The sequence below is a fragment of the Oryx dammah genome, unplaced genomic scaffold, assembly GCF_014754425.2.
Source record: "Oryx dammah isolate SB20612 unplaced genomic scaffold, SCBI_Odam_1.1 HiC_scaffold_25, whole genome shotgun sequence".
Lineage (NCBI taxonomy): Eukaryota > Metazoa > Chordata > Mammalia > Artiodactyla > Bovidae > Oryx > Oryx dammah.
Window position 1 is genome coordinate 2,840,284 of NW_024070209.1, and position 23,109 is coordinate 2,863,392.

The 23,109-nt window shown below is 51.8% G+C and overlaps 1 protein-coding gene across 1 annotated transcript in view; it reads right to left on the bottom strand.

The window, feature by feature from the left end:
• FAM178B (family with sequence similarity 178 member B) overlaps nucleotides 1-23,109 on the bottom strand; it is a 101,804-nt gene that overhangs the window by 19,545 nt on the left and 59,150 nt on the right. The window contains exon 13 of the mRNA XM_040224797.1: nucleotides 11,266-11,353. Within this exon, the coding sequence (XP_040080731.1) occupies nucleotides 11,266-11,353 (88 nt within the window). The remainder of the gene's footprint in view (nucleotides 1-11,265; nucleotides 11,354-23,109) is intronic.

Below are 23,109 nucleotides of genomic sequence, written 5' to 3' on the forward strand. Positions count from 1 at the left end.
CCTCTGGGATCTAATGTCCGATGATCCGAGGTGGCGCTGATGTAATAATAATAGAAATAAAGTGCATAATAAATGTAACACATTCAAGTCATCCCCAACCACCCCCCCAACAATCCAACCAGTCCATGGAAAAACTGTCTTCCATGGTGCCAAAAGGGTTGGGGACTGCTGCTTTAGACAAGTGAATGAGGACTTACGTGCTTTAATCCACATCCGGGGGCTGAGCAGACACTCAGGGTTTAGAAGCAAGACCAGAAAGAGGGTCTCGACAAGACCCACCCAACTCTGAGCTGCTGCTGCTCAAGCCCACTGGTTACTATGGGGGTTGTCAATCCTACAGGAATCAACTCAATATTCATTGGAAAGACTAGTGCTGAAGCATCAATGCTTTGGCCTCCTGATGCAAAGAGCTGACTGACTGGAAAAGACCCTGATGCTGGGAAAGATCGAAGGCAAGAGAAGGGCACGACAGAGGATGAGGTGGTTGGATGGCATCACCAACTCGATGGACATGAGTCTGAGTGAGCTCTGGGAGTTGGTGATGGACAGGGAGGCCTGGCATGCTGCAGTCCATGGGGATGCTAAGACATGACCTAGAAACTGACCACCACCACCACAGGGACTTTCAATGCTCTTGAAAGAAGGGAGGCTGAGGACTGGCCCCCAAGTCCATGTCTGAATGTGAATGATGACTGCGTTCATCACATCCTCCCCAACCCCTCCAACCTCTTTCCTTCCAGAGAATTTAAAAGCAAATCTAAACCTCAGATCCTTTTACCCACAAAGATCTTCCAACAGAAAAGGATAAGGATGCTTTTCCCCTTGTAAAGTAATCACATTTTTCTCTTGCCCAACACAACTAACAGGCATTCCTTACACGACCCTACACCCGTGGCTCGGGTTTCTCTGATCGTCTCAACAATGTCTGCACGCAGCTGTTTTGTTGGAATGGGATTCCCCAGGAGGTCCACACGGTGCCCTTTGGTTATTATGACACTGGTCCTGCTAGCCGCCCTGCCCTGCACCTAAACCGCCCACCCTCTGTGAATGTGAGCACACGCAGCCTCGTAAGTCAGGGGTCTGCAGCAGGCCACCCTTCCTGCCTAGCCCTTGCACCTGGTCTCGGCAGTCTCGACTGGGCCCCGGCAAGGACAACCAGCTGCCCCAGGGCTGACTGAAGGCTGGGGCTCCAGAAGACAGGCAGGCTCTAAGTCTTGGGCCCCTCTGAGGCTACCTATAGCCCTGGGGAGGGAGGACCCAGAACGAAGGTGCGGGGCCAGGGAGGTTCACAAAGGCGCCATCTCTTCAGATGTAGCAGGTGTAGGCTGGCCCAAAGGGCGAGGGCTAAGCCCTGGGCCAGCTCCCGCCCGATCACAGCCCTGCCCGGTACACCTGGCTTCCACCCCAGCTCAGCCGCAGACACCTGCTCAGCACCTCGGCCAGTCACGGGCTGAGACAGCCCACAGGAGCAGCTGGGCTGGGTGAGGGGTAGGAGTCAGGCCCGGGGCCCTTGGCTGCTGGAAGGCGGCCAGGGCTTCTTGGCTGAGTGTCTGATCCCTGCAGAAAGGGAGAGCGGGCAGCAGGGAGACAGAGCGGGGAGGTTCTGGGCGAAGAGAGGCACCATCTGGATTCTCACCAAAACCGGGGCTGTGATGCCTTGCCCGGACCTTCCAAGTGTGCACATAGTTTCCACAACAGGCCTGCCTGCTCCAGGCTCACAGCTGTGCACGCACAGGGCGAGCTCAGCGGCCCACAGCCCCAGAAGCAGCCCTCCGGAGGGCAGCCCCGCCCCGGCCCAGACCCTGGGCCGGGGCGGGGGCAGGCAGGGGCCCACAGGGCAGCGTGCTGGCTGCTCCCACGTTTTTCCTCTAGCTCCAGGAAAACAGCTTCGCTTTGCACAGCGTGGCAAGCTGCTGCCTTCTGATTGCTTATTCTCTTTTGTTCCAAGCTCTGGCAGCCCCAGCCATTCCCTCTCCAGCAGACACACCCTTCTCTGGGATGAGGACTTATTTGGGCCGCGCGGGTCCCCGGCAGGGCCAGGCTCTGACCAGCACGTATCCCCGCTCCACCCCTACTGCTGGGAGCTGTCTCTGCAAACAGTCAGCCCTTCAGGACAGACGTCCCCGGGCAAGAAGCAAACTATCACCCAAAAAGGCAGGCCTCCACTGGCCTCGGTGGTTCGTCTGGCCAGAGGCGGCAGACCGTTCCCAGCCAGGCAACTGTCCACACAGCGGTCACTCCTGTGCTCAGACCCCGGCAGCTGCTTCTGTTAGCTCAGTGGAGAAGGCTAGAACCTGAACACATTATTGACCAGAGATGTATTCATATGTCTGTTGATACCCGACCTTTATGAGCTGCAAAAGTTTCAATATTCACTTATCAGAAGCTAAGGCCACAGGAACTAGTTTCTGCAAAAATCCTCTAGTCAGTAATGTAAGCATCTGCAAGGCCCAAGGTGCCCCTACTGTTCCCTGGAGCCTGTGCCCTGCCTGGACCTTCTGACTCGACACTGCATGGCTGCCCCTACCTTCTTCCAGCCTTCTGCCGCCTTCCCCTCCCATCTATCCTGCGGGCCCACAGCACCTGCACTTGCTAATCCCCTTCCGGGCATGACTTTTGTTTTCCAAGCAGGTAGCACCTTCTGACACTGGACAGGAGGCAGTGATCAAGATCATCCCCAAGAAAAGAAATGCAAAAAGGCAAAATGCCTGTCTGAGGAGGTCTTACAAATAGCTGTGAAAAGAAGAGAAGCAAAAGGCAATGGAGAAAAGGAAAGATATACCCATTTGAATGCAGAGTTCCAAACAACAGCAAGCAGAGATAAGAAAGCCTTCCTCAATCATCAATCCAAAGAAATAGAGGAAAACAATCGAATGGGAAAGACTAGAGATCTCTTCAAGAAAATTAGAGATACTGAGGGAACATTTCACGCGAAGATGGGCACAATAAAGGACAGAAATGGTCTGGACCTAACAGAAGCAGGGGAGAAGGCAATGGCAACCCACTCCAGTGTTCTTGCCTGGAGAATCCCAGGAATGGGGGAACCTGGTGGGCTGCCGTCTCTGGGGTCGCACAGAGTCGGACATGACTGAAGCGACTTAGCAGCAGCAGCAGCAGAAGATATTAAGAAGAGGTGGCAAGAATACACAGAACTATACAAAAAAGATCTTCATGACTCAGATTATCGTGATGGTGTGATCACTCACCTAGAGCCAGACATCCTGGAGTGTGAAGTCAAGTGGGCCTTAGGAAGCATCACTACAAAGCTAGTGGAGGTGACGGAATAATCCTAAAAGATGATGCTTTGAAAGTGCTGCACTCAATATGCCAGCAAATTTGGAAAACTGAGCAGTGGCCACAGGACTGGAAAAGGTCAGTTTTCATTCCAATCCCAAAGAAAGGCAATGTCAAAGAATGCTCAAACTACCGCACAGTTGCACTCATCTTACATGCTAGCAATGTAATGCTCAAAATTCTTCAAATCAGGCTTCAGCAGTATGTGAACCATGACCTTCCAGATGTTCAAGCTGGATTTAGAAAAGGCAGAGGAATCAGAGATCAAATTGCCAACATCCGTTGGATCATCGAAAAAGTGAGAGAGTTCCAGAAAAACATCTCTTTCTGCTTTATTGACTATGCCAAAGCCTTTGACTGTGTGGATCACACTAAACTGTATAAAATTCTGAAAGAGATGGGAATACCAGACCTCCAGAATTCCAGATGGGAATTCTGCCTCCTGAGAAACCTGTATGCAGGTCAAGAAGCAACAGTTAGAACTGGACATGGAACAACGGACTGGTTCCAAATTGGGAAAGGAGTACGTCAAGGCTGTATATTGTCACCCTGCTTATTTAACTTATATGCAGAGTACATTATGAGAAATGCTGGACTGGATGAAGCACAAGCTGGAATCAAGACTGCCGGGAGAAATATCAATCACCTCAGATATGCAGATGACACCACCCTTATGGCAGAAAGTGAAGAAGAACTAAAGAGCCTCTTGATGAAAGTGAAAGAGGAGAGTGAAAAAGTTGGCTTAAAGCTCAAGATTCAGAAAACTAACATCATGGCAAATAGATGGGGAAACAATGGAGTGTCAGACTTTATTTTGGGGGGCTCCAAAATCACTGCAGATGGTGACTGCTGCCATGAAATTAAAAGATGCTTGCTCTTTGGAAGAAAAGTTATGACCAACCTGCTGCTGCTGCTGCTAAGTCGCTTCAGTCATGTCCGACTCTGTGTGACCCCAGAGACGGCAGCCCACCAGGTTCCCCCATCCCTGGGATTCTCCAGGGAAGAATACCGGAGTGGGTTGCCATTTCCTTCTCCAATGCATGAAACTGAAAAGTGAAAGTGAAGTCACTCAGTCGTGTCCGACTGCTAGCGACCCCATGGACTGCAGCCTACCAGGCTCCTCCATCCATGGGATTTGCTAGGCAACCCACTGGAGTGGGTTGCCATTGCCTTCTCCGATGACCAACCTAGACAGCATATTAAAGAGCAGAGACATTACCTTGCCAACAAAGATCCATCTAGTCAAAGCTATGGTTTTTTCAGTAGTCATGTACAGGTGTGAGAGTTGGACTATAAAGCTGAGCACTGAAGAATTGATGCTTTTGAACTGTGGTGTTGGAGAAGACTCTTGAGAGTCCCTTGGACAGCAAGGAGGTCCAACCAGTCTATCCTAAAGGAAATCAGTCCTGAATATTCATCGGAAGGACTGATGTGAAGCTGAAACTCCAATACTTTGAACCACCTGATGCGAAAAACGGACTCATTTGAAAAGACCTTGATGCTGGGAAAGATTGAAGGCGGGAGCAGAAGGGGACGACAGAGGATGCGATGGTTGGATGGCATCACAGACTCAATGGACATGAGTTTGAGTAAGCTGTGGGAGTTGGTAATGGACAGGGAAGCCTCGTGTGCTGCAGTCCATGGGGCTGCAAAGAGTCGGACACGACTGAGGGGCTGAACTGAACTAGCACCTTCTGATATCTGACAGCATTTACTTGTTTGCTGTGTTTATTATCATCTGCTCGCCTGCCCCTACTAGGATGTCAGCTCCATGAGGGCACGGGTGGCTCCTGCAGTGTTCCCAGAGCCTCGTATAGCAATGGCGCCTGGCACAGCTGTGCCCCCTCATCCAAAGTTTCACTCTCTATGGTTTCAGATACCCGTGGGCAACCAAGATCTGAAAATGTTAAATGGAAAATTCCAGAAGTAAACAATTTGTGGGACTTCCCTAGGGGTCCAGTGGCTAAGACTGGGTTCTCAATGCAAGGGGCAGAGGATTCGATCCCAGGTCAGGGAACTAGACCCCATATGCCACAAGTTAGAGTTTGCATGCTTCAACTATGACCTGGCTCAGTCAGGCGCCCACAAGCAGCTTGCACTGTATCTCCCATGGATAGCAGGGGCTACTGTATATGCTTAATACGTATTTGCTAAATGAATGAACAAATGAATAGCAGGTCAGGTCTGCAGCTGATCTTTCTGTAGTAGGTGCAACTCTTTGTCCCCCTTGATTTCAGCCATTTGAAGCCTATATTTTCCAAGCTCCAGACTAGAAGGCATGACTTGACAAAAGAGACTTATGGTGTTGCAAGAGGTGGCCTGGGATAAGAAAGAAACTCCCGATTTCTCTCCAAACCTGTTCTGCCTGTGTCTTGCCTGTCTTCGTAAAGGGCTTCTCCATCCTGCCAGATGCACAGGCTCTGGAGCCCTCCATGTCTCCTTTCTCTTACATTCTACTTCCCGCTGGCTGTACTTGGGAAACGCACCAAGAACCTAACCACTGCTCACCACCTCCGTCACCATCTCCCCAGGCCACATCGCCAGCAGCTCTTACCAGGATTACTACAACTGTCTTCTTCTACCCTACCCTAGGGGCACTAGTGGTAAAGAACCCACCTGCCAATTCAAGAGACAAAAGAGATGCAGGTTCCACTCCTGGGTCTGGAAGATCCCCTGGAGGAGAGCATGGCAACTCACTCCAGTATTCTTGCCTGGAGAATTCCATGGACAGAGGAGCTTGGCGGGCTGCAGTCCATGTAGTGACATTGAGTTGGACATGACTGAAGTGACTCAGCACGCATACACCCCACCCCTAACAGTCTAGTCTCAATGCAGCAGCCAGTGTAACTGTAAAAGATTTTTATGAATCAAGTTATGTCTCTCCTGTTATCAACACCTTCCAGCGGCTCTCCACTTTGGCATCGAAGTCAAGCTCTCTCCCGAGTCCCCACTTACCCCCCTGGCCTCACCGCCTCTTACTCCACTCTCAGCCCTCTGCTCCAGCCACACTGGCCTTGCTTTTTCTCTAACCTAAGAGGTTTTTGTCTGCCCCGGTGCCTTTACACATGCTGTTCCCTCTGCCTGGAATGTCTTTCCCCCGATAAACCTGTGTGACTTCTTCAGGTCTGTGCTCTGATGTCCCCTTCTCTGTTCACTACTATGAAGCAGCGTCTTCTCCCAACACTCCCTTCCCCTCCCTTCTCCTCTTTATCGGGCTTTATTTTTCTCCACAGCACTTAGCACCATCTGGAATGCCAAAGATTTGCTTTTCTCTTGGTGCCCGTGTCTGTCTCCCGCTGAGTTCTAGGAGGGAGGGACTGAGCTCTGTTCAGGGCTGTGTCTTCCATGCCCTGAGCTGTGTCTTCCATGCCCTGAGCTGTGCCTGGGGTCCAAACCCTGCTGTTTCTGGGATATTCTCAGGATTCGTAGGAACAAGAAAGAAGCAGTTTGATCTTAAGACTCTCCTGGAAGATGCAAGCCTTGGGGTTGGTGCATTCCGACCATCTACAGAAGTCCTGTCCCTCAGATTCAGTTCTCCAGCACCTGCTTCTGCTCCTGGGGCCTTAGGCTGCAGCCTCAGACAGAAACACAACCCATCCAGGTACTGGGGGCTCCTCCTGCCCCAGCAATGCCCTGAAAGCCCCTGCCTAAGCACTCACCCCAGATCCTCTCCTCTGGTGAGCCAGTTCTCACCCCCTGAACTGCCCTTCTTGGTGAATCAACTGCTAAGGTTTATCTAGCAAGTAAGATAGAGATTCGATCCCTGGGTTGGGAAGATCCCTTGGAGGAGGAAATGGCAACCCGCTCCAGTATTCTTGCCTGGGATATCCCATGGACAGAGCAGCCTGGAGGGCTACAGTCCATGGAGGTCACAAGAGAGTCAGACATGACTTAGCGACTAAACAGCAACAGCAAAAATCAAGCCTGTATATACGGATGAAGGAGGTGGGAGCACTGGCCCTTGTCCTCCTGTCTGCCATCCGGGACCAAAGTTCAAGGCACCCGCTGGGCACATCAGCATGAAGCAGCAGGTATGGTTCAGGCTGTCCCCGCAATGGGAGCCGAGCAGGGAGGGGCTGGGCAAGCAGAGACAGCACAGACTCTGGAGTCCAGGGCACAGACTCTGGAGTCAGGACACCTGGGTTTTCCATCCTAGCTTCACGGTTCTCTCACCTCGTGACCCTGAGAAATTTCCTAGTTGTACCTGCCTCCGTTTCCCTATCTGTAAATGTGGATGGCATCACTGACTCAATGGACATGAATTTGAACAAAGTCCAGTAGATGGTGAAAGACAAGGAAGCCTGGTGTGCCTCAGTCCATGGGGCTGCAAAGAGTGGGACGTGACTGAGCGACTGAACAACAGCAAAGAGCCAGCCCTGGCCGCCTGGGACTACTGCGAGAGGCGCGTCCTGTACGGGCACGGAGCTCAGCTGCGCTCCGGGGCACGTGAGAGCCACCACTCTGGTTGGGATGTGATGGGTGGAAAGGAAGAGGTGCCCTGGGCACAAAGCCGTGTGCAGAGGGCAGCCAGGCTGGCCTGTGAGGAGGGCCGGGGCAGCCCTGGCAGCCAGGGCTTCAAGGAGAAGTGGGGAAAGGGGGCATGTGGGCGGGACGTGGGTGGCTCTGGGCTTGAGGTGACCCTTTGAAGGCGTGTCTCCTACGGAACCGTCTGACAGGCCCGACTGGAAAGGGGAGCGCTTGCAGCCCGGAGGCCTGGGAGGAGGCCGCGCGGCCGCCCTGGGCTTGCAGGGAGGACAGACGGGGAAGCACACGGGACGGGTGGCTGAGGCAGACCCCAGCCGGTCCGTCCTCCCCTTCTGTCTGGCGTGGGTCTGCACGCGCTGCACTGCCCGCCTGCTAATGGTCTCTGCTCCTCTGTACAAGCACTGACTCATCCTTCAAGACCTGGTTCAGGACGTCTCTGGAAGCCACTTGGCTGCCTGGGCCAGAATTAGTCATTGTGTCCTCAGCCTGGCTCGCTCAAAGCCTCTCCTTTGAGGTTGTCTCCAGGTGCGGAGCCTGCACACGGGAGGTGCACCACTGAGGTTTCATGAATGCACGGTGGCCATGCGGGCAGGTGGGTGACTGGTGTGGCAGGACAGCCTTGGAGCTGGGACCCACAGGGGCAGGGCTGGGCCTGGCCAGACAGGCTGGGAGCACCCAGGCCAGCTCTCCCTGGGGGAGGCATGCCTCCCGCCCTCACCAGCCCTGCTTACCTGCCTCCCCTACGGGTCCCCTCCAGGCCCAGACCCCCGGTGCTACCCCCACAGCACTCTCCTCACCCTCTCCGGCTTCATCACGCTCCCCACACTCTCCCCTGCACAAGCTCCAGCCAAAAAACAAATCAAAACAAAACCCCAAGCCTTGACCTGGCCCTGATGCTCTAGCCAGCCTGTTTTCCTGGTTGCTGCCAAGTACTGCCAGAAGGTGGCTACTCCCACCCACCACCTGCAGCCGGTCCTGCCTTTTCGGATCTCGACACTCTGGCCTCACACCTGTTCTCGCTTTTCTGGAGAGTTCAGAGGCTGCCCTGCAATGCCTGTCTCCTAGGCTGCCCCCGTCGCCCAGGGCCTCCTGGGACCACTGGTCTCGTTCCCACCGCATCTCTGCCTGCCCTGCCCCGCCCCTGTCTGGTCCCTCCATCTTTTCTCGCAGAGGCTCTGTCATCAGGCCCTGTGTGAAGGCCACCCCTCAACTCCTCACTGTCCTTCTCAAGCTCTCTGCCTGGGGAACTATCCCTTGAACACCCTGGAACTCAGCCCTGGGTTCCCTCAGCCCACGAGTGTGTGCTGAGGTCCTGTGTGTGCCAGGTACTGTGCTAGGAGCTGACAAGCAAGAGTGAGCACAAACCATTTGGTCCTCATACTCAGGAAGCTGCTGTTGGGTGTGTGTGTGTCTGTGTGTGTCTGTGTGTAACATAGACCCTGAACACATTTTAAAAAACTCAGGTGAGCATCATGTGCTGTGTGCTTAGTCGCTCAGTCATGTCCGATTCTCTGTGACCCCGTGGACTGTAGCTCACCAGGCTCCTCTGTCCATGGGATTCTCCAGGCAGGAACACTGGAGTGGGTTGCCATTCCCTCCTCCAGGGGATCTTCCCGACCCAGGGAACGAACCCAGGTCTCCTGCAGGCAAATCCTTTACCAGCTGAGCTACCAGGGAAGCCCGGCAAGCACCATGAGTACTTTCAAACAGGGTGCTGATGCCAGGGCACTTTGGGTTGGGTGGTCAGGAAAGGCTTCCTGGAGGAGGTTACACTTCAGCTGGGACTGGAGTGACCAGAAGCTCCTGCCAAGCTTCTAAGTCTTGGGGGAAAAGTGTGAAGGGAAGAGGGGGCAGCCGGGGCAAAGCCAGGGCCCACTTGGATGAGCCCACCCAACTGGTCACCTTTCTGAGCTCCTGCACTGTGACTGTGGTCTCTCAGGCCACCCCACCCCAGGAGGGTCCAGAACGTTCTCTCGGCACTCTGGCCAAGGGGTGATGCCGCCTTGCCTTGTGCACCTCCAGTGACTACAGACTCAGCCTTTCCCTGGGACTGCCTCGCCTGGCTCATGCGGTGGAGCTAGACGGCTCAGCTGTCCCCGGCAAGTCTTGTGGGTTCCAAGGAGACTACGGGGGTTGGAGGCAGGTAAGAGCATTCTCAACTCCCCCCCAGGGCTCCCCCACCACACATCCTGGGTTGGTTGTCACCCACACTGCCTCCAGGGCCCCTAAACTACTGCTCTCTGAGCTGCAAGGAGGTTGCAATCAGAGCTTTCTGGAGAGAAGAGGGAAGAGAAAAGAAGACCCTTCCTCCCCTACAGCGCCCAGCATGCCTGACATGGGGCAGAAGGGCCACTGAGAACAGGCAGGGTTCATAGCCGTATTCGTTTTCACCTTTGTTGTTCTTCCACCTATAAAATGTCATAGACGCCGGGGCTGGCGAGGAGGGAATGGGAGTCGGAGGTCAGCAGGTGCAGAGTTTCTGTTTGGGAGATGGACAGTGGTCCTTCAGAACGGTTAGAGCTCTGCACTTAAAACTGCTAAGATGGGACTTCCCTGGTGCTAAGTGGCTAAGACTCCAAGCTCCCAAGGCAGAGGGCCTGGGTTCAATCCCTGTCAGGGAACTAGATCCTGCATGCTACAATTAAAGATGCTGCATACAGTTGCTGGGAGGAAGGGACAGTTAGGGAGTTAGGGGTGAATTTGTACACAGTGCTATATTTAAAATGGATAACCAGTAAGGACCCACTGTACAGCACATGGAACTCTGCTTAATGTTATGTGGTGACCTGGATGGGAGGGGGCTTTGGGGGAGAATGGGAACATCTATATTTATGGCTGAGTCCCTTTGCTGTTCACCTGAAACTACTACAACATTGTTAACTGGCTACACTCCAATACAAAATAAAAAGTTTAAAGTTTGGAGGAAAAAAAAAAAGATCCAGCATCCGCACCTAAGGCCCAGTGAAGCCAAATGAATAAATATTCCTTGGTGGCCCCGACAGTTAAAGAATCTGCCTGCAGAGCAGGAGACCTGGGTTCGATCCCTGTGTCAGGAAGATTTTCTGAAGAAGAGAATGGCAACCCACTCCAGTATTCTTGCCTGGAAAATTCCATGGACGGAGGAGTTTGGCAGGGCTGCAGCCCATGGGACACAAAGAGTTGGACACGACTGAGTAACTAACATACACACACACAAATTGTTAAGGTAGTAAAAAAAAAAATAGTTAAAATAGTAAATTTTATGTTATGCATATTTTACCACATCTCTAAAAAAAAGCAATACCTGCTCCCAGTTCATTGCTTTATCCTCAGTGGCTGGCACAGAGTAGGCGTTCAGAAAGTGACTGTTAGATGCAAGGATGTGAGCAGAGAAGGCAAACCCACCTTGAACTCCCCTGGCCTGAGGCTCCCAACCTTCAGGAAAAGTGGCAGAAGGGGCTGGCCGGGATCCCCCAGCCCCCAGAGGATGCTGAGGCAAACACTTACCTGGGCCTTCTCCTGCCAGAGAGGGAGCCTCTCTTGCTGTTTCAGCAGCCGTGCCATGACCAGGAGGCTGAGCTGGCCTCGAAGCTGCCTGCGGGAGAAAGGGCGAGAGAGACTGAGGGCGTGCGCCCTGCTGGGCAGGTAGGGGTTAAGGTCTGGGGGTGGGCAGGGAAGTGTAGGACACACACCAAGAGGGGAGCAGGGAAGAGCCCCTCTGTCTGGGGAATTTTAGCTTTCTCCTTTGGTTTCCAGCATTTATGATTTATTTTAGAAGTCATAAAAAACATGCCAGATGGGAAAGTTTAAAAATAAGCAAAAAGAAAATAATTAATGAAAAAAAGGTGGTGATTTCAGAGGCTAGCATAGTAGTGTTTTTCTTCTTAGTTTTTTTTTTTTTCTCTATAGGTCTGTGCTACACAGAGATACTGTTCAACCACTTCTGTACAGACCATTGTCTTTCTTTTTCCTATGCAGCATTAAGACCTTTCAGCCCGTGGAAGGTGGTAGAAGGTGCGTGACCAGAGCTGGTGAGGCCATATTTTGTTTTTTTCCACCCAGTATCCAGTGACTTTTCTCTGGAGAGTCCCCTCACTCCCACCCCCAGCCCAGGTTCGAGTTCCCAGGCGGGCACGTGAGCCAGGCCTGGCCCATCAGCCCCTGTGTTCAAGCCACTGGAGGGGGCTTTGGGGTCTCGGCTGGGACGAGTAGAGTGCGTGCTCTTCCAGCAGGGCCACTAATCTGTTGGGAGGAGCTTCTATAGTCACTGGTGGCCACCCTGCCTCTCTGGGGGGCTGGGGCAGCGGTGGGCAAGGCTGGAGGATGAAGCAAGTAGAGATAGAGCCCTCCCTGCCTGAAGCCTCCAACCCCCAGACCTACGCAGTCAGGGGATCGGAGCTCAGCCAATGAAGTCCCCGTCAGACTTCTTCAGCAAGTCTGAGCTGTGCTTCTAAGTCTAGCACCAGTCCTGACCGATTCCCTCAGGGTGGGGCGGGTACCGGCTCTCTTCTGGAGTAAAGCCTTACAATGGAGATTTCTGATGCTAATGTTTATGGCTCTGATCTTCTTCTCTATTTTATTTTTTAAATTATGAAAATATGATAACACATTTACAGGAGACTTGGGAAATACAGAACAAAGTTACACACAGCTCCACAATATATTTGGAGAAGGAAATGGCAACCCACTCTAGCCTTCTTGCCTGGAGAATCCCGTGGACAGAGGAGCCTGGTGGGCTGCCGTCTACAGGGTCGCACAGAGTTGGACACAACTGAACGACTTAGCAGCAGCAGCAGCAGCCACGATATATTGGGGCTTTCCTGGTAGTTCAGTAGTAAAGAATCCACCTGCAATGCAGGTGACCAGGGTTTGATACCTGGGTCAGGAAGATCCCCTGGAGAAGAAAATGGCAACACACTCCAGTATTCTTGACTGGAGAATTCCACAGACAGAGGAGCCTGGCAGGCTACAGACTATGGGGTCGCAAAGAGTCAGACACGGCAGTGACTGAACCACCACCACCACCACCACCACTACGTATTACAACTATTTTTTAAGTAGACTAAGATTTTTAATTGGAGTTTCAATATCAAATTCTCAAAAATTAATCGAATGGATATACAGAAAAGTAGAAGGATACAGTAGACCTGAAAAGCACCACAAACCAATTCAATAGCATTAAAATTTACATAATTTTCACACAAATAGTATACAAACTCTATTCAAGTTTCCATAAACTATTAACTAGGAGACACTGGAACATATCCAGGGACATAAAACACGGTGCAAAATTTTCATGGTCTAGAGGTATTAAAATCATAGAGTCTGTTATCAGTACAATTACATTAGAAATCGTTATCAAAAGATAAGTGAAAATAACCCACATATTTTCAAGTGCAATGTGACATTTACCAAGAGAGATCTTTGATTTAGTCGGGCTCTGGCTTTCATGGGTCCCTGAGGGCTGGGGTGAGTAAAGGGAGAGAGAAGAGGGGAGTAGAGACCAGAGGACGGGACTAGGGGTGGCAGTGGCCAGGAGAGGCTGGAGGGGCGACGGGAGGAGGGGTGGGGGGGTTACATCTTCCTCACACTTCCACACATTTGTGGCCCACACGGGCAGCAGAGGTCAGCCCCTGACGTGGATTCTGCTGTGGCCACAATCTCTAATTCCCACAGAAAGCTATCACAAAAGGTGAGGTCCTAGAGCCAGAGGAAACCGAAGGAACATGGTGGAAAACACTTGGGTCAGAACCAGCTCCGTAGAGGAGACACGCCCTCGAGTAGCAACACTGCTGGAGGGACCCCTCGGGCACCCCCGCCCCCATCCCCGAAGGACCGCACAAGGAACAGAAGGGTGGCGCATGGGGACGGCAGGCTGCAGGCAGCCCTCGGAAAGGGCGTCTCCCCAAAGAAGCACTTGGGGGAGGCAGGACTGAACCTGGCGCCCCCTCAGTGGGGCTGAAGGCACCCCTGCAACTCCCTCAGGGCCTGCGCCCACCCTGGCCTCAAGTGGTGGGGGTGGGGAGCTCCTGGGTGGTGGGGAATGGAGGTAGGAATGGTCTCCTCCAACCTCCCATGGGGCTGAGCAGGTGGTACCTGAAGCGGGCACCTTGTTTATATTCTTATTCAAGAAAATCAAGAGGAATCAACTGGATTCCTTGATTTAAAAAAACAAACAAAAAACAGCATCAGGCAGCAATGCCCCATACCAGAAGGGCAGACATGAGAAAGAGCAGGGGACGCTCCTATACAGCTGGTTGGGACACAAATGCGTACACCCACCTCGGTCACTTGCCAGGCGAGACCTGCTCAAGCTGAAGGGGTGCGTGTGCCCACCCACAACCCAGCAGTCCTCCTCCCTGGCACAGAGATACGACGTAGGAAAAGACACGCAGGCAGACGTGCAATGTCGGTCCACAAACGGACCGACAACTGGACTCCCTCTGCAGCACTCAACGACCACGGATGAGCCAGGATTCCACCCAGCAGCATGGGTGACCTCACAGCGCTGTGCGGAAGAAGCATTACCAAAGACTACACGTGTATGTATGATTAAGTACAAAAACGGGGATCCTGCTATCCTTGGTGGGGGGCAGGTTCTGTTCGCGTTTCATTTCATTTCTTTTTGGGTTTTTTTTTTTTTGGTCGCACCACATGGCTTGCAGGATCTTAGTTTCCTGACCAGGATTGAACCTGTGCCCAGCAGTGAAAAGTGATGAGTCCTAACCACTGGACCGCCGGGGAATCCCCTCCCTTCTTTCTGGGCGATGCGTGTGTTGGACTTGTGAAAATTCGCTGAGCACATACACTTACAGTCGGTGTTCTGTTTGTATGCTGCAATTCAATAGAACCATTACTTAAAGAAGTTCAGCTGGGCAGGGGTGGGGGTGAGGTAAGGATTGCCCAGTTTAGCCAATAAAAATATAGGTGGTTGTTGTCATTCAGTCGCTAAGTGGTGTCCAACTCTGCGACCCCATGGACTGGCAGCATGCCGGCCTCCCTGTTCCTCACTATCTCCCAGAGTTATAGGATGATATAGGATGCCCAGTTAAATTTGAATTTCTTATGGATAAGGAATAATAATATCCTACAGACAAGGAATAATTCCTTAGCATGAGTTCCTCCCATGTGATCTTTGTGTTGTATCTGGCCTCCCTGAGAGGGATCACCCATCCTGGACTGGGAAGAGCTGCCATTAGGCAGAGCGGGGCCCTCTCTGACCCCGGTTCCCTCTGCAGAGCGCGCCAGTGTTCCCAACGACCACCTGAGTCCTGGGGAGAGGCAATCCCATCTGGACTCCGCCAAGAGACAGAAAGCAAGAGGCCCTCATCCAGCGGCCCCCATACTAGCCTCCTGCGGGTGAAGGCAGGCAGGGCCCCGCCCCACACTCGGAGCTCCACCCCGTCTCTCCTTGGGCCCCGCCCACCACCGCCTCACTGTCGGCCAGAACCTGCTCTCCAGCTGTTCCCCGCCAGCCCGGCCCGGCAGCAGCTGGGCCGAGCACAGTGGGAGGTAGACGGACCCTCCAAGCCCCTCCAGCCGCTGCTGCAAGGCGAACTTGCAGCGGGAATCAGAAGTCCAGCATCTGGGCTTTATTAACCTAAATCCGAGCCTTCGGGAGCGCTCTTGCCCACAGCGGGAGGGGAGGGGCCGACCCTGGATGGGGGTGCAGGCAGAGCCAGGGCTGGTTCCAGGGGGGAAGAGGCGGACAGAGCTGTTGTCCGGGGGTGAAAAATAAAGAGAAAAGCACTAGAAAGAGCACCGAGGGGACGAATGGATGAAAGAAACCCACATCTGAGGGCGGCGTTCCCTGCTTGCCCACTGCCTTTCATCCCCACAGCCCTTCTCTGCCTTCTAAACAGTCCCCTGCCCTCTGAGTTCCAACTGGGACACAGGCAGGGAGACAGGGCCGGTTTTCAATTTTACACTGAGAAGTTACTGGACAGAGGAGGAAAAGCCAAGACTCACCCCAAACACCACCCAAACTGCGCAGGGCGCAAGCAGGGGCGGGGGCAGGAGTGGGGTGAGGCCTGCGGCTCGGGAGGTTGACCCCACCCGGGAGGCCTCCCGGGAACTCAAAACAGGCGGACAAAGGACGACGCAGAAAGCCCTGGAACCTTCCCAGCTACTGTCATATAAGGCAACGGGCTCAGCCCACTGCGCTCACACCAGGCCAGGCCCCTGCAGCGGCCTGCCCCCTCCACCCCCGCGGGCTGCTGCAAGACCAGGACGCTGGATCAGCACATGGAGGGGCCTAAGGCGCAGGGAGGTTTGGAAATGACTTTTCCAAACTGACGGTCGGACGTGGAACGCAGGCACTCAGTTTCACAGCCTCCAGCCCCTCTCCTCCGAGCTCCTTCGAGGGGCAGCCTGCTGAGGCTCTGGGGGCAGCAAAGGCCCCATGCCCACACAGGCCAGGAGGGTGCCACGACCACCACACAGGTCAACGGAGCTCCTTCGGATGGGAACTGGGCCCTGCCGAAGCTGAACTGCCCAGAAAGGCCACTGGGCATCTGGCCAAAGGTGTGAACGGCCTTTTCCATGTCTCCAGGGCAGTTCAGGAAGCAACCACAGCGGCTGGTCCCAGTGGAAACACTGCCCAACACCCTGCCCCAGGGCGTCAGCGGGCCTGCTGCTCCTGGGCCGCTCAGGCCCCCTCACCCAGCACTGCCTTCTCTCAGCCACCTGCCCCTCGGTCCTTCCCCTGGAGTCTCCTGTCCTGCACGTGAGCACGTGTTATCCGGGCAGGCAGATGGGGGCCTGGGCTCAGAGGTGGGGGTCACCTCCTCAGCCGTCTGCCCGGCCATCTCACACCTGCTGGGGCACTCACAAACGTGGACACAGCACAGGGCGGACAGGAAGAGAAGGCGGCATGCAGACAGCCTCAGACCCACGCGGGGGCTCCTACCGGGCAATGCGAAGGAGCTGTCTATGATCGCTGGCTTTGCCATGAGTGACGCCCACAAGCGCTGGCCATGCCAGGGGAGCCAGATACGAGGCAGAACACTGTATGTTCCCACTGGGACCCGAGTCTGAAGCTCAGCACAGCAAATCCACAGGATGAAAGCCGCCGGAGTGGTTCCTTCCACAGAGGGAATGCCTGGGAGGGGCCCAGGGGCCTTCTAGGGGAGCAGGTGTCTCTGGCTGGTGACGCAGTGGCGGCGGCACAGCCCCAGCACAGTGCCGTGTCCACGGCTGACATGTCCTCTCCTGCACGTGCATTACAACCAAACAAGAAGGTGACTGCCACTTAGTGAACAAAGTGCACATTGACAGTCACATCCGGACTGCCATCCTCCTCTCTCCCCTTCTCCCTCCCTCTCTCTCTTTCTGGTATTATGATGAAACCTAGACCCCTAAAAACACCTGAAAAGTCACCTGGTCTCATGTCCTGGGACCCGCATATCCGTCCAGTCAGGGCCTCCGCATACTTGAAAAGTCTCCAGGGACTTCCCTGGTGGTCCAGTGGCTAAGACTCTGCGCTCCGAGAGCAGGGGGCCTGGGTTCAATCCCTGATCAGGAAATTAGATTCCACATGCTGCAACTAAGACCCAGCACAGCCAAATAAATAAATATTGAAAAAACAAAGTCACCATACTTTGCATACTATCCCTTCCCTCTAGTTTAACAGCTACTCTTCTCTGTCTTTTGGAATCTTTTTGCCTTTCTGGGTGGGTTCTTTTGAAAGCCCTTGAGGTTGTTGACATTCTCATCAAGCAAGGTGCTCAGAACCAAGTGGAGCCTTATTTTGGGGGGAGCCCCTCAATGCTACGCTCTTGACAGGCTCACCTCACACCTCTGGCTGTCCAATCCCATTTCCTAGATCCTGTCCTTCATTGTGCAGCTCAGTGTCTCTCCCCCACTCAGCCCATCGTCCTGGTCTTGTGAGATCTTCAGGTACCTTCGCAGTCAGTTGCCTTCATGTTATGTATGAACCCGACCACTGTTCTGTTAATGGCCTCGTCCAAGAACTTGGGTCTGTGCTGGCCCACCTGTCAGTGGAGACAGAGCTCTGGGGGCACCCGCACCTGTCCTCTGATGCCAGTGGCACCTTCCGACGACAAGTCCGTCTAGTTGGACATCACTCTTTAGACCACGCTTCTGTATGTTGTGGCAAGACAGGATGTGCGTCTCCATCAAATGCCCTGCAGAACCCAGACAGCCCTCTCCAGGGTATTCTTCTGGTTAGCCTATCAAAAACTAAATGAGGCTTGGCTGGTATGATTTATTCTTAGGAATCCTAGAAAGCAGGGCTTCTTTTTCTATGCATGCGCTCACAAGCTTTCCCCTGGGGAGTTCTGTTGAGGAACGCGTCAAGTCCACAGCGCTGAGTGAAGAAGGGCACCCTTCTTCTTCATCCCCCGGGGAGCTCTCCCTTCCCCAGAGATCTCTGTGGAGTCAGGGCACGCCTACATCGTGCAGGACAGATGTGGAGGGGACCTCAACTCATTCCACCCAGTCAGATGCTGCCATCCTGTCTTCCCCTGCTATTACAGGCTGCAATCCCCTTGGATCAATAATCCAGTCCAGATGAAAAATTAGGCTCCTTCACAAAGAAGACAGAAACAAAACAGGAATTACATGGTGGTGTTCTCTCTTCACCAGGGTTATCATTTCCCTGTCAGCCCAGAAGAGCGCTCCTTGCATCAAAAATAACTACACAGGGGACATCCCTGGTGGTCCAGTGGTTAGGACTCCACGCTTCCACTGCAGGGGGTGTGTGTTCGATCCCTGGTCAAGGAACTAAGATCCCACTGCCTCTCAGTGAGGCAAAAAAAAAAAAAAAAACCATATATATATATATGTATATGTATATGTATACATACATGTGTATGTATATGTATATATACATACATGTATATATATGTATACACATATGTATGTATGTATGTGTGTGTGTGTATATATATACCTACATGTATATATATATACAGAAGCTCCTTCCGTGGGCTTTAGCTATTCCCAAAAGAACTGTCAGTGGATCATCTGGTTCATGTTATTTTTCCATGTGCCTTGCCTTCTTTCTTTCTTCTGTATCTTTCAAGATCCGAGTTCATGCATGATGAGCTCTGGGTGCAGACCATGCTGTCTCTAGATATTAATACTTCCTGCTTTTTCCCTTGCTGGGTCCATTTGCAATCCATGTTCAAAGTCTTACTGTAGGATCTCCTGGCCCACCTAAGCCACTTTGTCTTTGGATTCTGCTACTAAAAAATTCTCGCTCTCTCTGCTTTTTGAAATCTGCCCTTCAGAAGCCAGCTCCCCACCAGCAAGCTCCCTCTCCTGTGCCAGGCTTCCAGGGACCCAGAGTGCAAAGTCACAGCCCCTGTCCTCAGGATACTCACAGCCCAAGGGGTCAACCAAGGGCACCAACAACCAGGATTCTGCATCCAGAGGTTTCTACAAAGAGCAGCTGCCTCCTCAGAGCCTAGTCTTGGGGGTGAGGAAGCGTTGACCAGGCAAAGAGGCTTTTCGGGAAAGAGGGAACAGACATTGAAACGTTCGAGACAACTGCTCCTCGTGGGTCTGGGTAGCGGCACAGCTTCAGGATAGGGCTGGAGCGTGGAAGCCTGCAGGGGTTGAGGGGCTGGGGAACGTGGAGGGACATGGAAGGCTCTGGAAAGCAGGCAGGAAGGCCCTAGCGCACCAGGCAGGGCTGTTTGAATTTCATCCTGGGCACAGAAGTCTGAAGGATTTTAAGCGAAAGAGTGACAGGGCCAGATGTGCACCAGAAGCAGGATCCCGCCGCCGGACAGCATGGGGTCACACTGGCAAGAGACTGGAGACGCTGAGCTGCGGCTAGCCTTGGAGGGTGACGTGGAGAGGCGACGGTTGTGGGAGATGCGGCTGCTTGAAAGACGCTGGTTTGTACTCTCATTTTTCACTGCTAAGCTCCACTTTGCCCTCAGCTTAACAGCGCATCCCTGGTTGAGGAGGTCGGGGAGAGCGCGGGCGGCACAGCAGTGTTGGTGAGCGTTCTTGATCGTTTGTGCTTAACTAGTCGGCAGACAGAGGCAGTGGCAGCCCCTCGCACAACAGTACGCCCTCCTTCCCGGGTTGGTCTGGGCACCGAGCCCGGTGGCGCAGCCGCCACAGAGGAAGGGGGGACAAGGCCACCAACACGGGGGGCATGGCGAGGGGAGGGGGCAGCTAACTAAGACCACAGGAAACACAGGGCAGCTGTGGAAAAGAGTTAGGAGCTCTTTCCGATCCAGTCTGGAACAGCTGCCAAAACCTACGCAGAAGTGGAAAGAGGGGCGGGGAGGACAAGCTGTACGCAAGAGCAGATGAGAAATGGGGACAGGCTGGGTGGCACAGGCGTGGGGGAGGGGGACGGGCGCGTTTTCTAGAGGCGCTCCCTGGTCCTTGTTGAGTTTTGTCCAATTGGAGTGCTTTATCTATTTAGAAAAAAGAAATACAAGTTCTAAATAAATGAAATGATATCCGCCCCGGTGAGGAGCCCTCTTTCTCAGCAAAGTGCTCAACAGCAGGTTTTACCCTACTTGGTGTGTCTGTTCGAAAGCAGATTAAGTCTGTTCCACGATGTTCACTCCGAGTATTCAAGGAGCATCTGCCAAGGGCACTGGAGCTCCAAAAAGACACCCTCTGAAAGACACTGACTCCTGGAATCTGAAATCTCAGTTTGGCTAGCAGATGAAGGATGTCATAAATTCAGGATGTGACAAAAGCAGTTTCAAATCTTTTGGGAAGTGACGGATTATTAAGACTGAAAAGAATTGGTATTGGGTCACTGGCTCTTTGAGGGTGGGGAAAAACATCAAGTTAGATCCCTGTTTCGTACCTACAAAAAATGGATTCCAGATGGGATTAGGAGCCAAGAGAAACAAAGTTATATAAGTACTGAAGGAAAATAGAACACAATATTTTTATGCTCTTGGGGTGGGGAAGGCCTTCCTTTTCAAGCCAGAAAGATTCAATTACAAGTCAACCCTCTGTACTATGTACAGTAACTTTTCTGAAAGTCTGAAGCTATTCTGAAATGAAAAGTTTACTGGAAAAGGAAAAATAATCATCTTGTGAAAGGATAAACACAAAGGTTTACAAAGGACAATTTACAGGCTTAGGAGAAAACACGGTGCCCAAAACATACGTAACAAAAACCTACAAATCAATATAATTAAGAAGAAGAGGGACTTCCCTGGTAGTCCAGTGGTTAAGAGTCTGCCTTGCCATGCAGGGGATACAGGTTTGATACCTGGCTGGGGAACGAAGATCCCACATGCTGCGGAGCACCTAAGCCTGACGCTGAAACTACTGAGCCTTCGTACCACAACTAGAGTCCATGAGCTGCAGCGAAAGGTGACGCAATGAGGATCCCACATGCCTCAACTAAGACCAGATGCAGCCAAATAAATAAATATGTAAAAAAGAAGAAGAAGAAAAATTATCGGATAGAAAAATGGGTGAGGAATATCAAGAGATAATTTACACCAAAGGAATACAGAAAAAGATTCTCAGTTTCACTGGCAACCAGGGAAATGAAAATCAGAATCACAGGATGAGACTTTTCACTTACCAGATTAACTAAAACTTAAAAACAACATTGAGAATGAGAGCGCTAATAACAGAGTGGAGAAACAGGCATTTTCATGTCTATTATTGATTGGAGAAGGCAGGGCACCCCACTCCAGTACTCTTGCCTGGAGAATCCCATGGACCGAGGAGCCTGGTGGGCTGCAGTCCATGGGTCGCTAAGAGTCGGACACGACTGAGCGACTTCACTTTCACTTTTCACTTTCATGTATTGGAGAAGGAAATGGCAACCCACTCCAGCGTTCTTGCCTGGAGAATCCCAGGGACGGGGGAGCCTGGTGGGCTGCCGTCTATGGGGTCACACAGAGTCGGACACGACTGAAACGACTTAGCAGCATGGCTTCTTTTTGGGAGACCAAATTTTAAATATTCATACTTTAGGAATGGTAGTTTCAAAGAACTTATCCTATCGAAGCTTCCATACTGGACAAACATGATAAGCAGGGACTGGCTGCATGCACAGCCAGGGACCACTCTGCAGCTACGGAGAACGATACAGTTCATCACACACACATGTGTGCAGGCACACCCTGCAGAAACTGCAGGTCTGGCTCCAGGCCACCACAATAAAGCAAATACTACAGTGAATCAAGCCGCACGGATCCTTTGATTTTCCAGTGCATATAAAAGTTGTACAGACCAGGAGAAAACATTCGCAAATGATGTGACTGGCAAGGGCTTAATTTCCAAAATACACAAACAGCTCCTATAGTTCAATATCAAAAAAACTCCCAGACAATCCAATCGAAAAATGGGCTGAAGGTCTAAATGAGACATTGCTCCAAAGAAGACATACCGATGGCCAATAGGCACATGAAAAGATGGAGAAATGCCGATCAAAACAACAACGAGGTACCAATTCACACCAGTTATAGTGGCCGTCATTAGCAATTCTGTAAACAATAAATGTTGGAGAGGGTGTGGAGGAAATAGAACTCTCCTACACGGTTGGTGGGAATGTAAATTGATGCAGCCACTATGGAAAACAGCATGGAGGCTCCTCAGAAAACTAAAAATAGAGTTGCCAAATGATCCACCAATTCCATTCCTGGGGATATATCCAGACAAAACTATAACTGGAGAAGATATATGCACCCTCATGTTACTGGCAGCACTATTTACAATAGCCAAGACATGGAAGCAATCTAAATGTCCATCAACAGATGAGTAGATAAAGAAGATATGGTACATATATACAATGGATACTACTCAGCCATAAAAAAGGAAACGATGCCATTTGCAGCAACATGGATGGTCCTAGAATTACCATACTAAGTGAGGTAAATCAGAAAGACAAAGACAAATGCCATATGATATCACTTTATGTGGAATCTAAAACATGACACAAATAAACAGATCTACCAACCAAAAACAGACTCATAGACGTAGAGAACAAACTTAAGGTTGCCAAGTGGGAGGAAGCTGGGGGGAGGGAAGTACTGAAAATCTGGGATTAGCAGATATAAACTGTTATATGTGGGATGGATAAACAACAAGGTCCTAGTGTATAGCTCAGTATATATATTTAATATCTTGTGATAAACCACAATGAAAAAGAGTATGAAAAAGAATATACATATGTATAACTGAGTCACTGTTCTGTGAAGCAGAAATTATCAACAAACAAAACATTGCAACTCAACTATAATTCAATAAATTTTTTTCAAAAGTTGTATTACTTCTGTAGTCTATTAGTGTACAACAGCATTATGTCTGAAATAATAATGTACCTATCTTAATTAAAAACATTCCATTGTTAAAAAATGCTATCATCTGAGCCTTCAGAGAGTGAGTCCT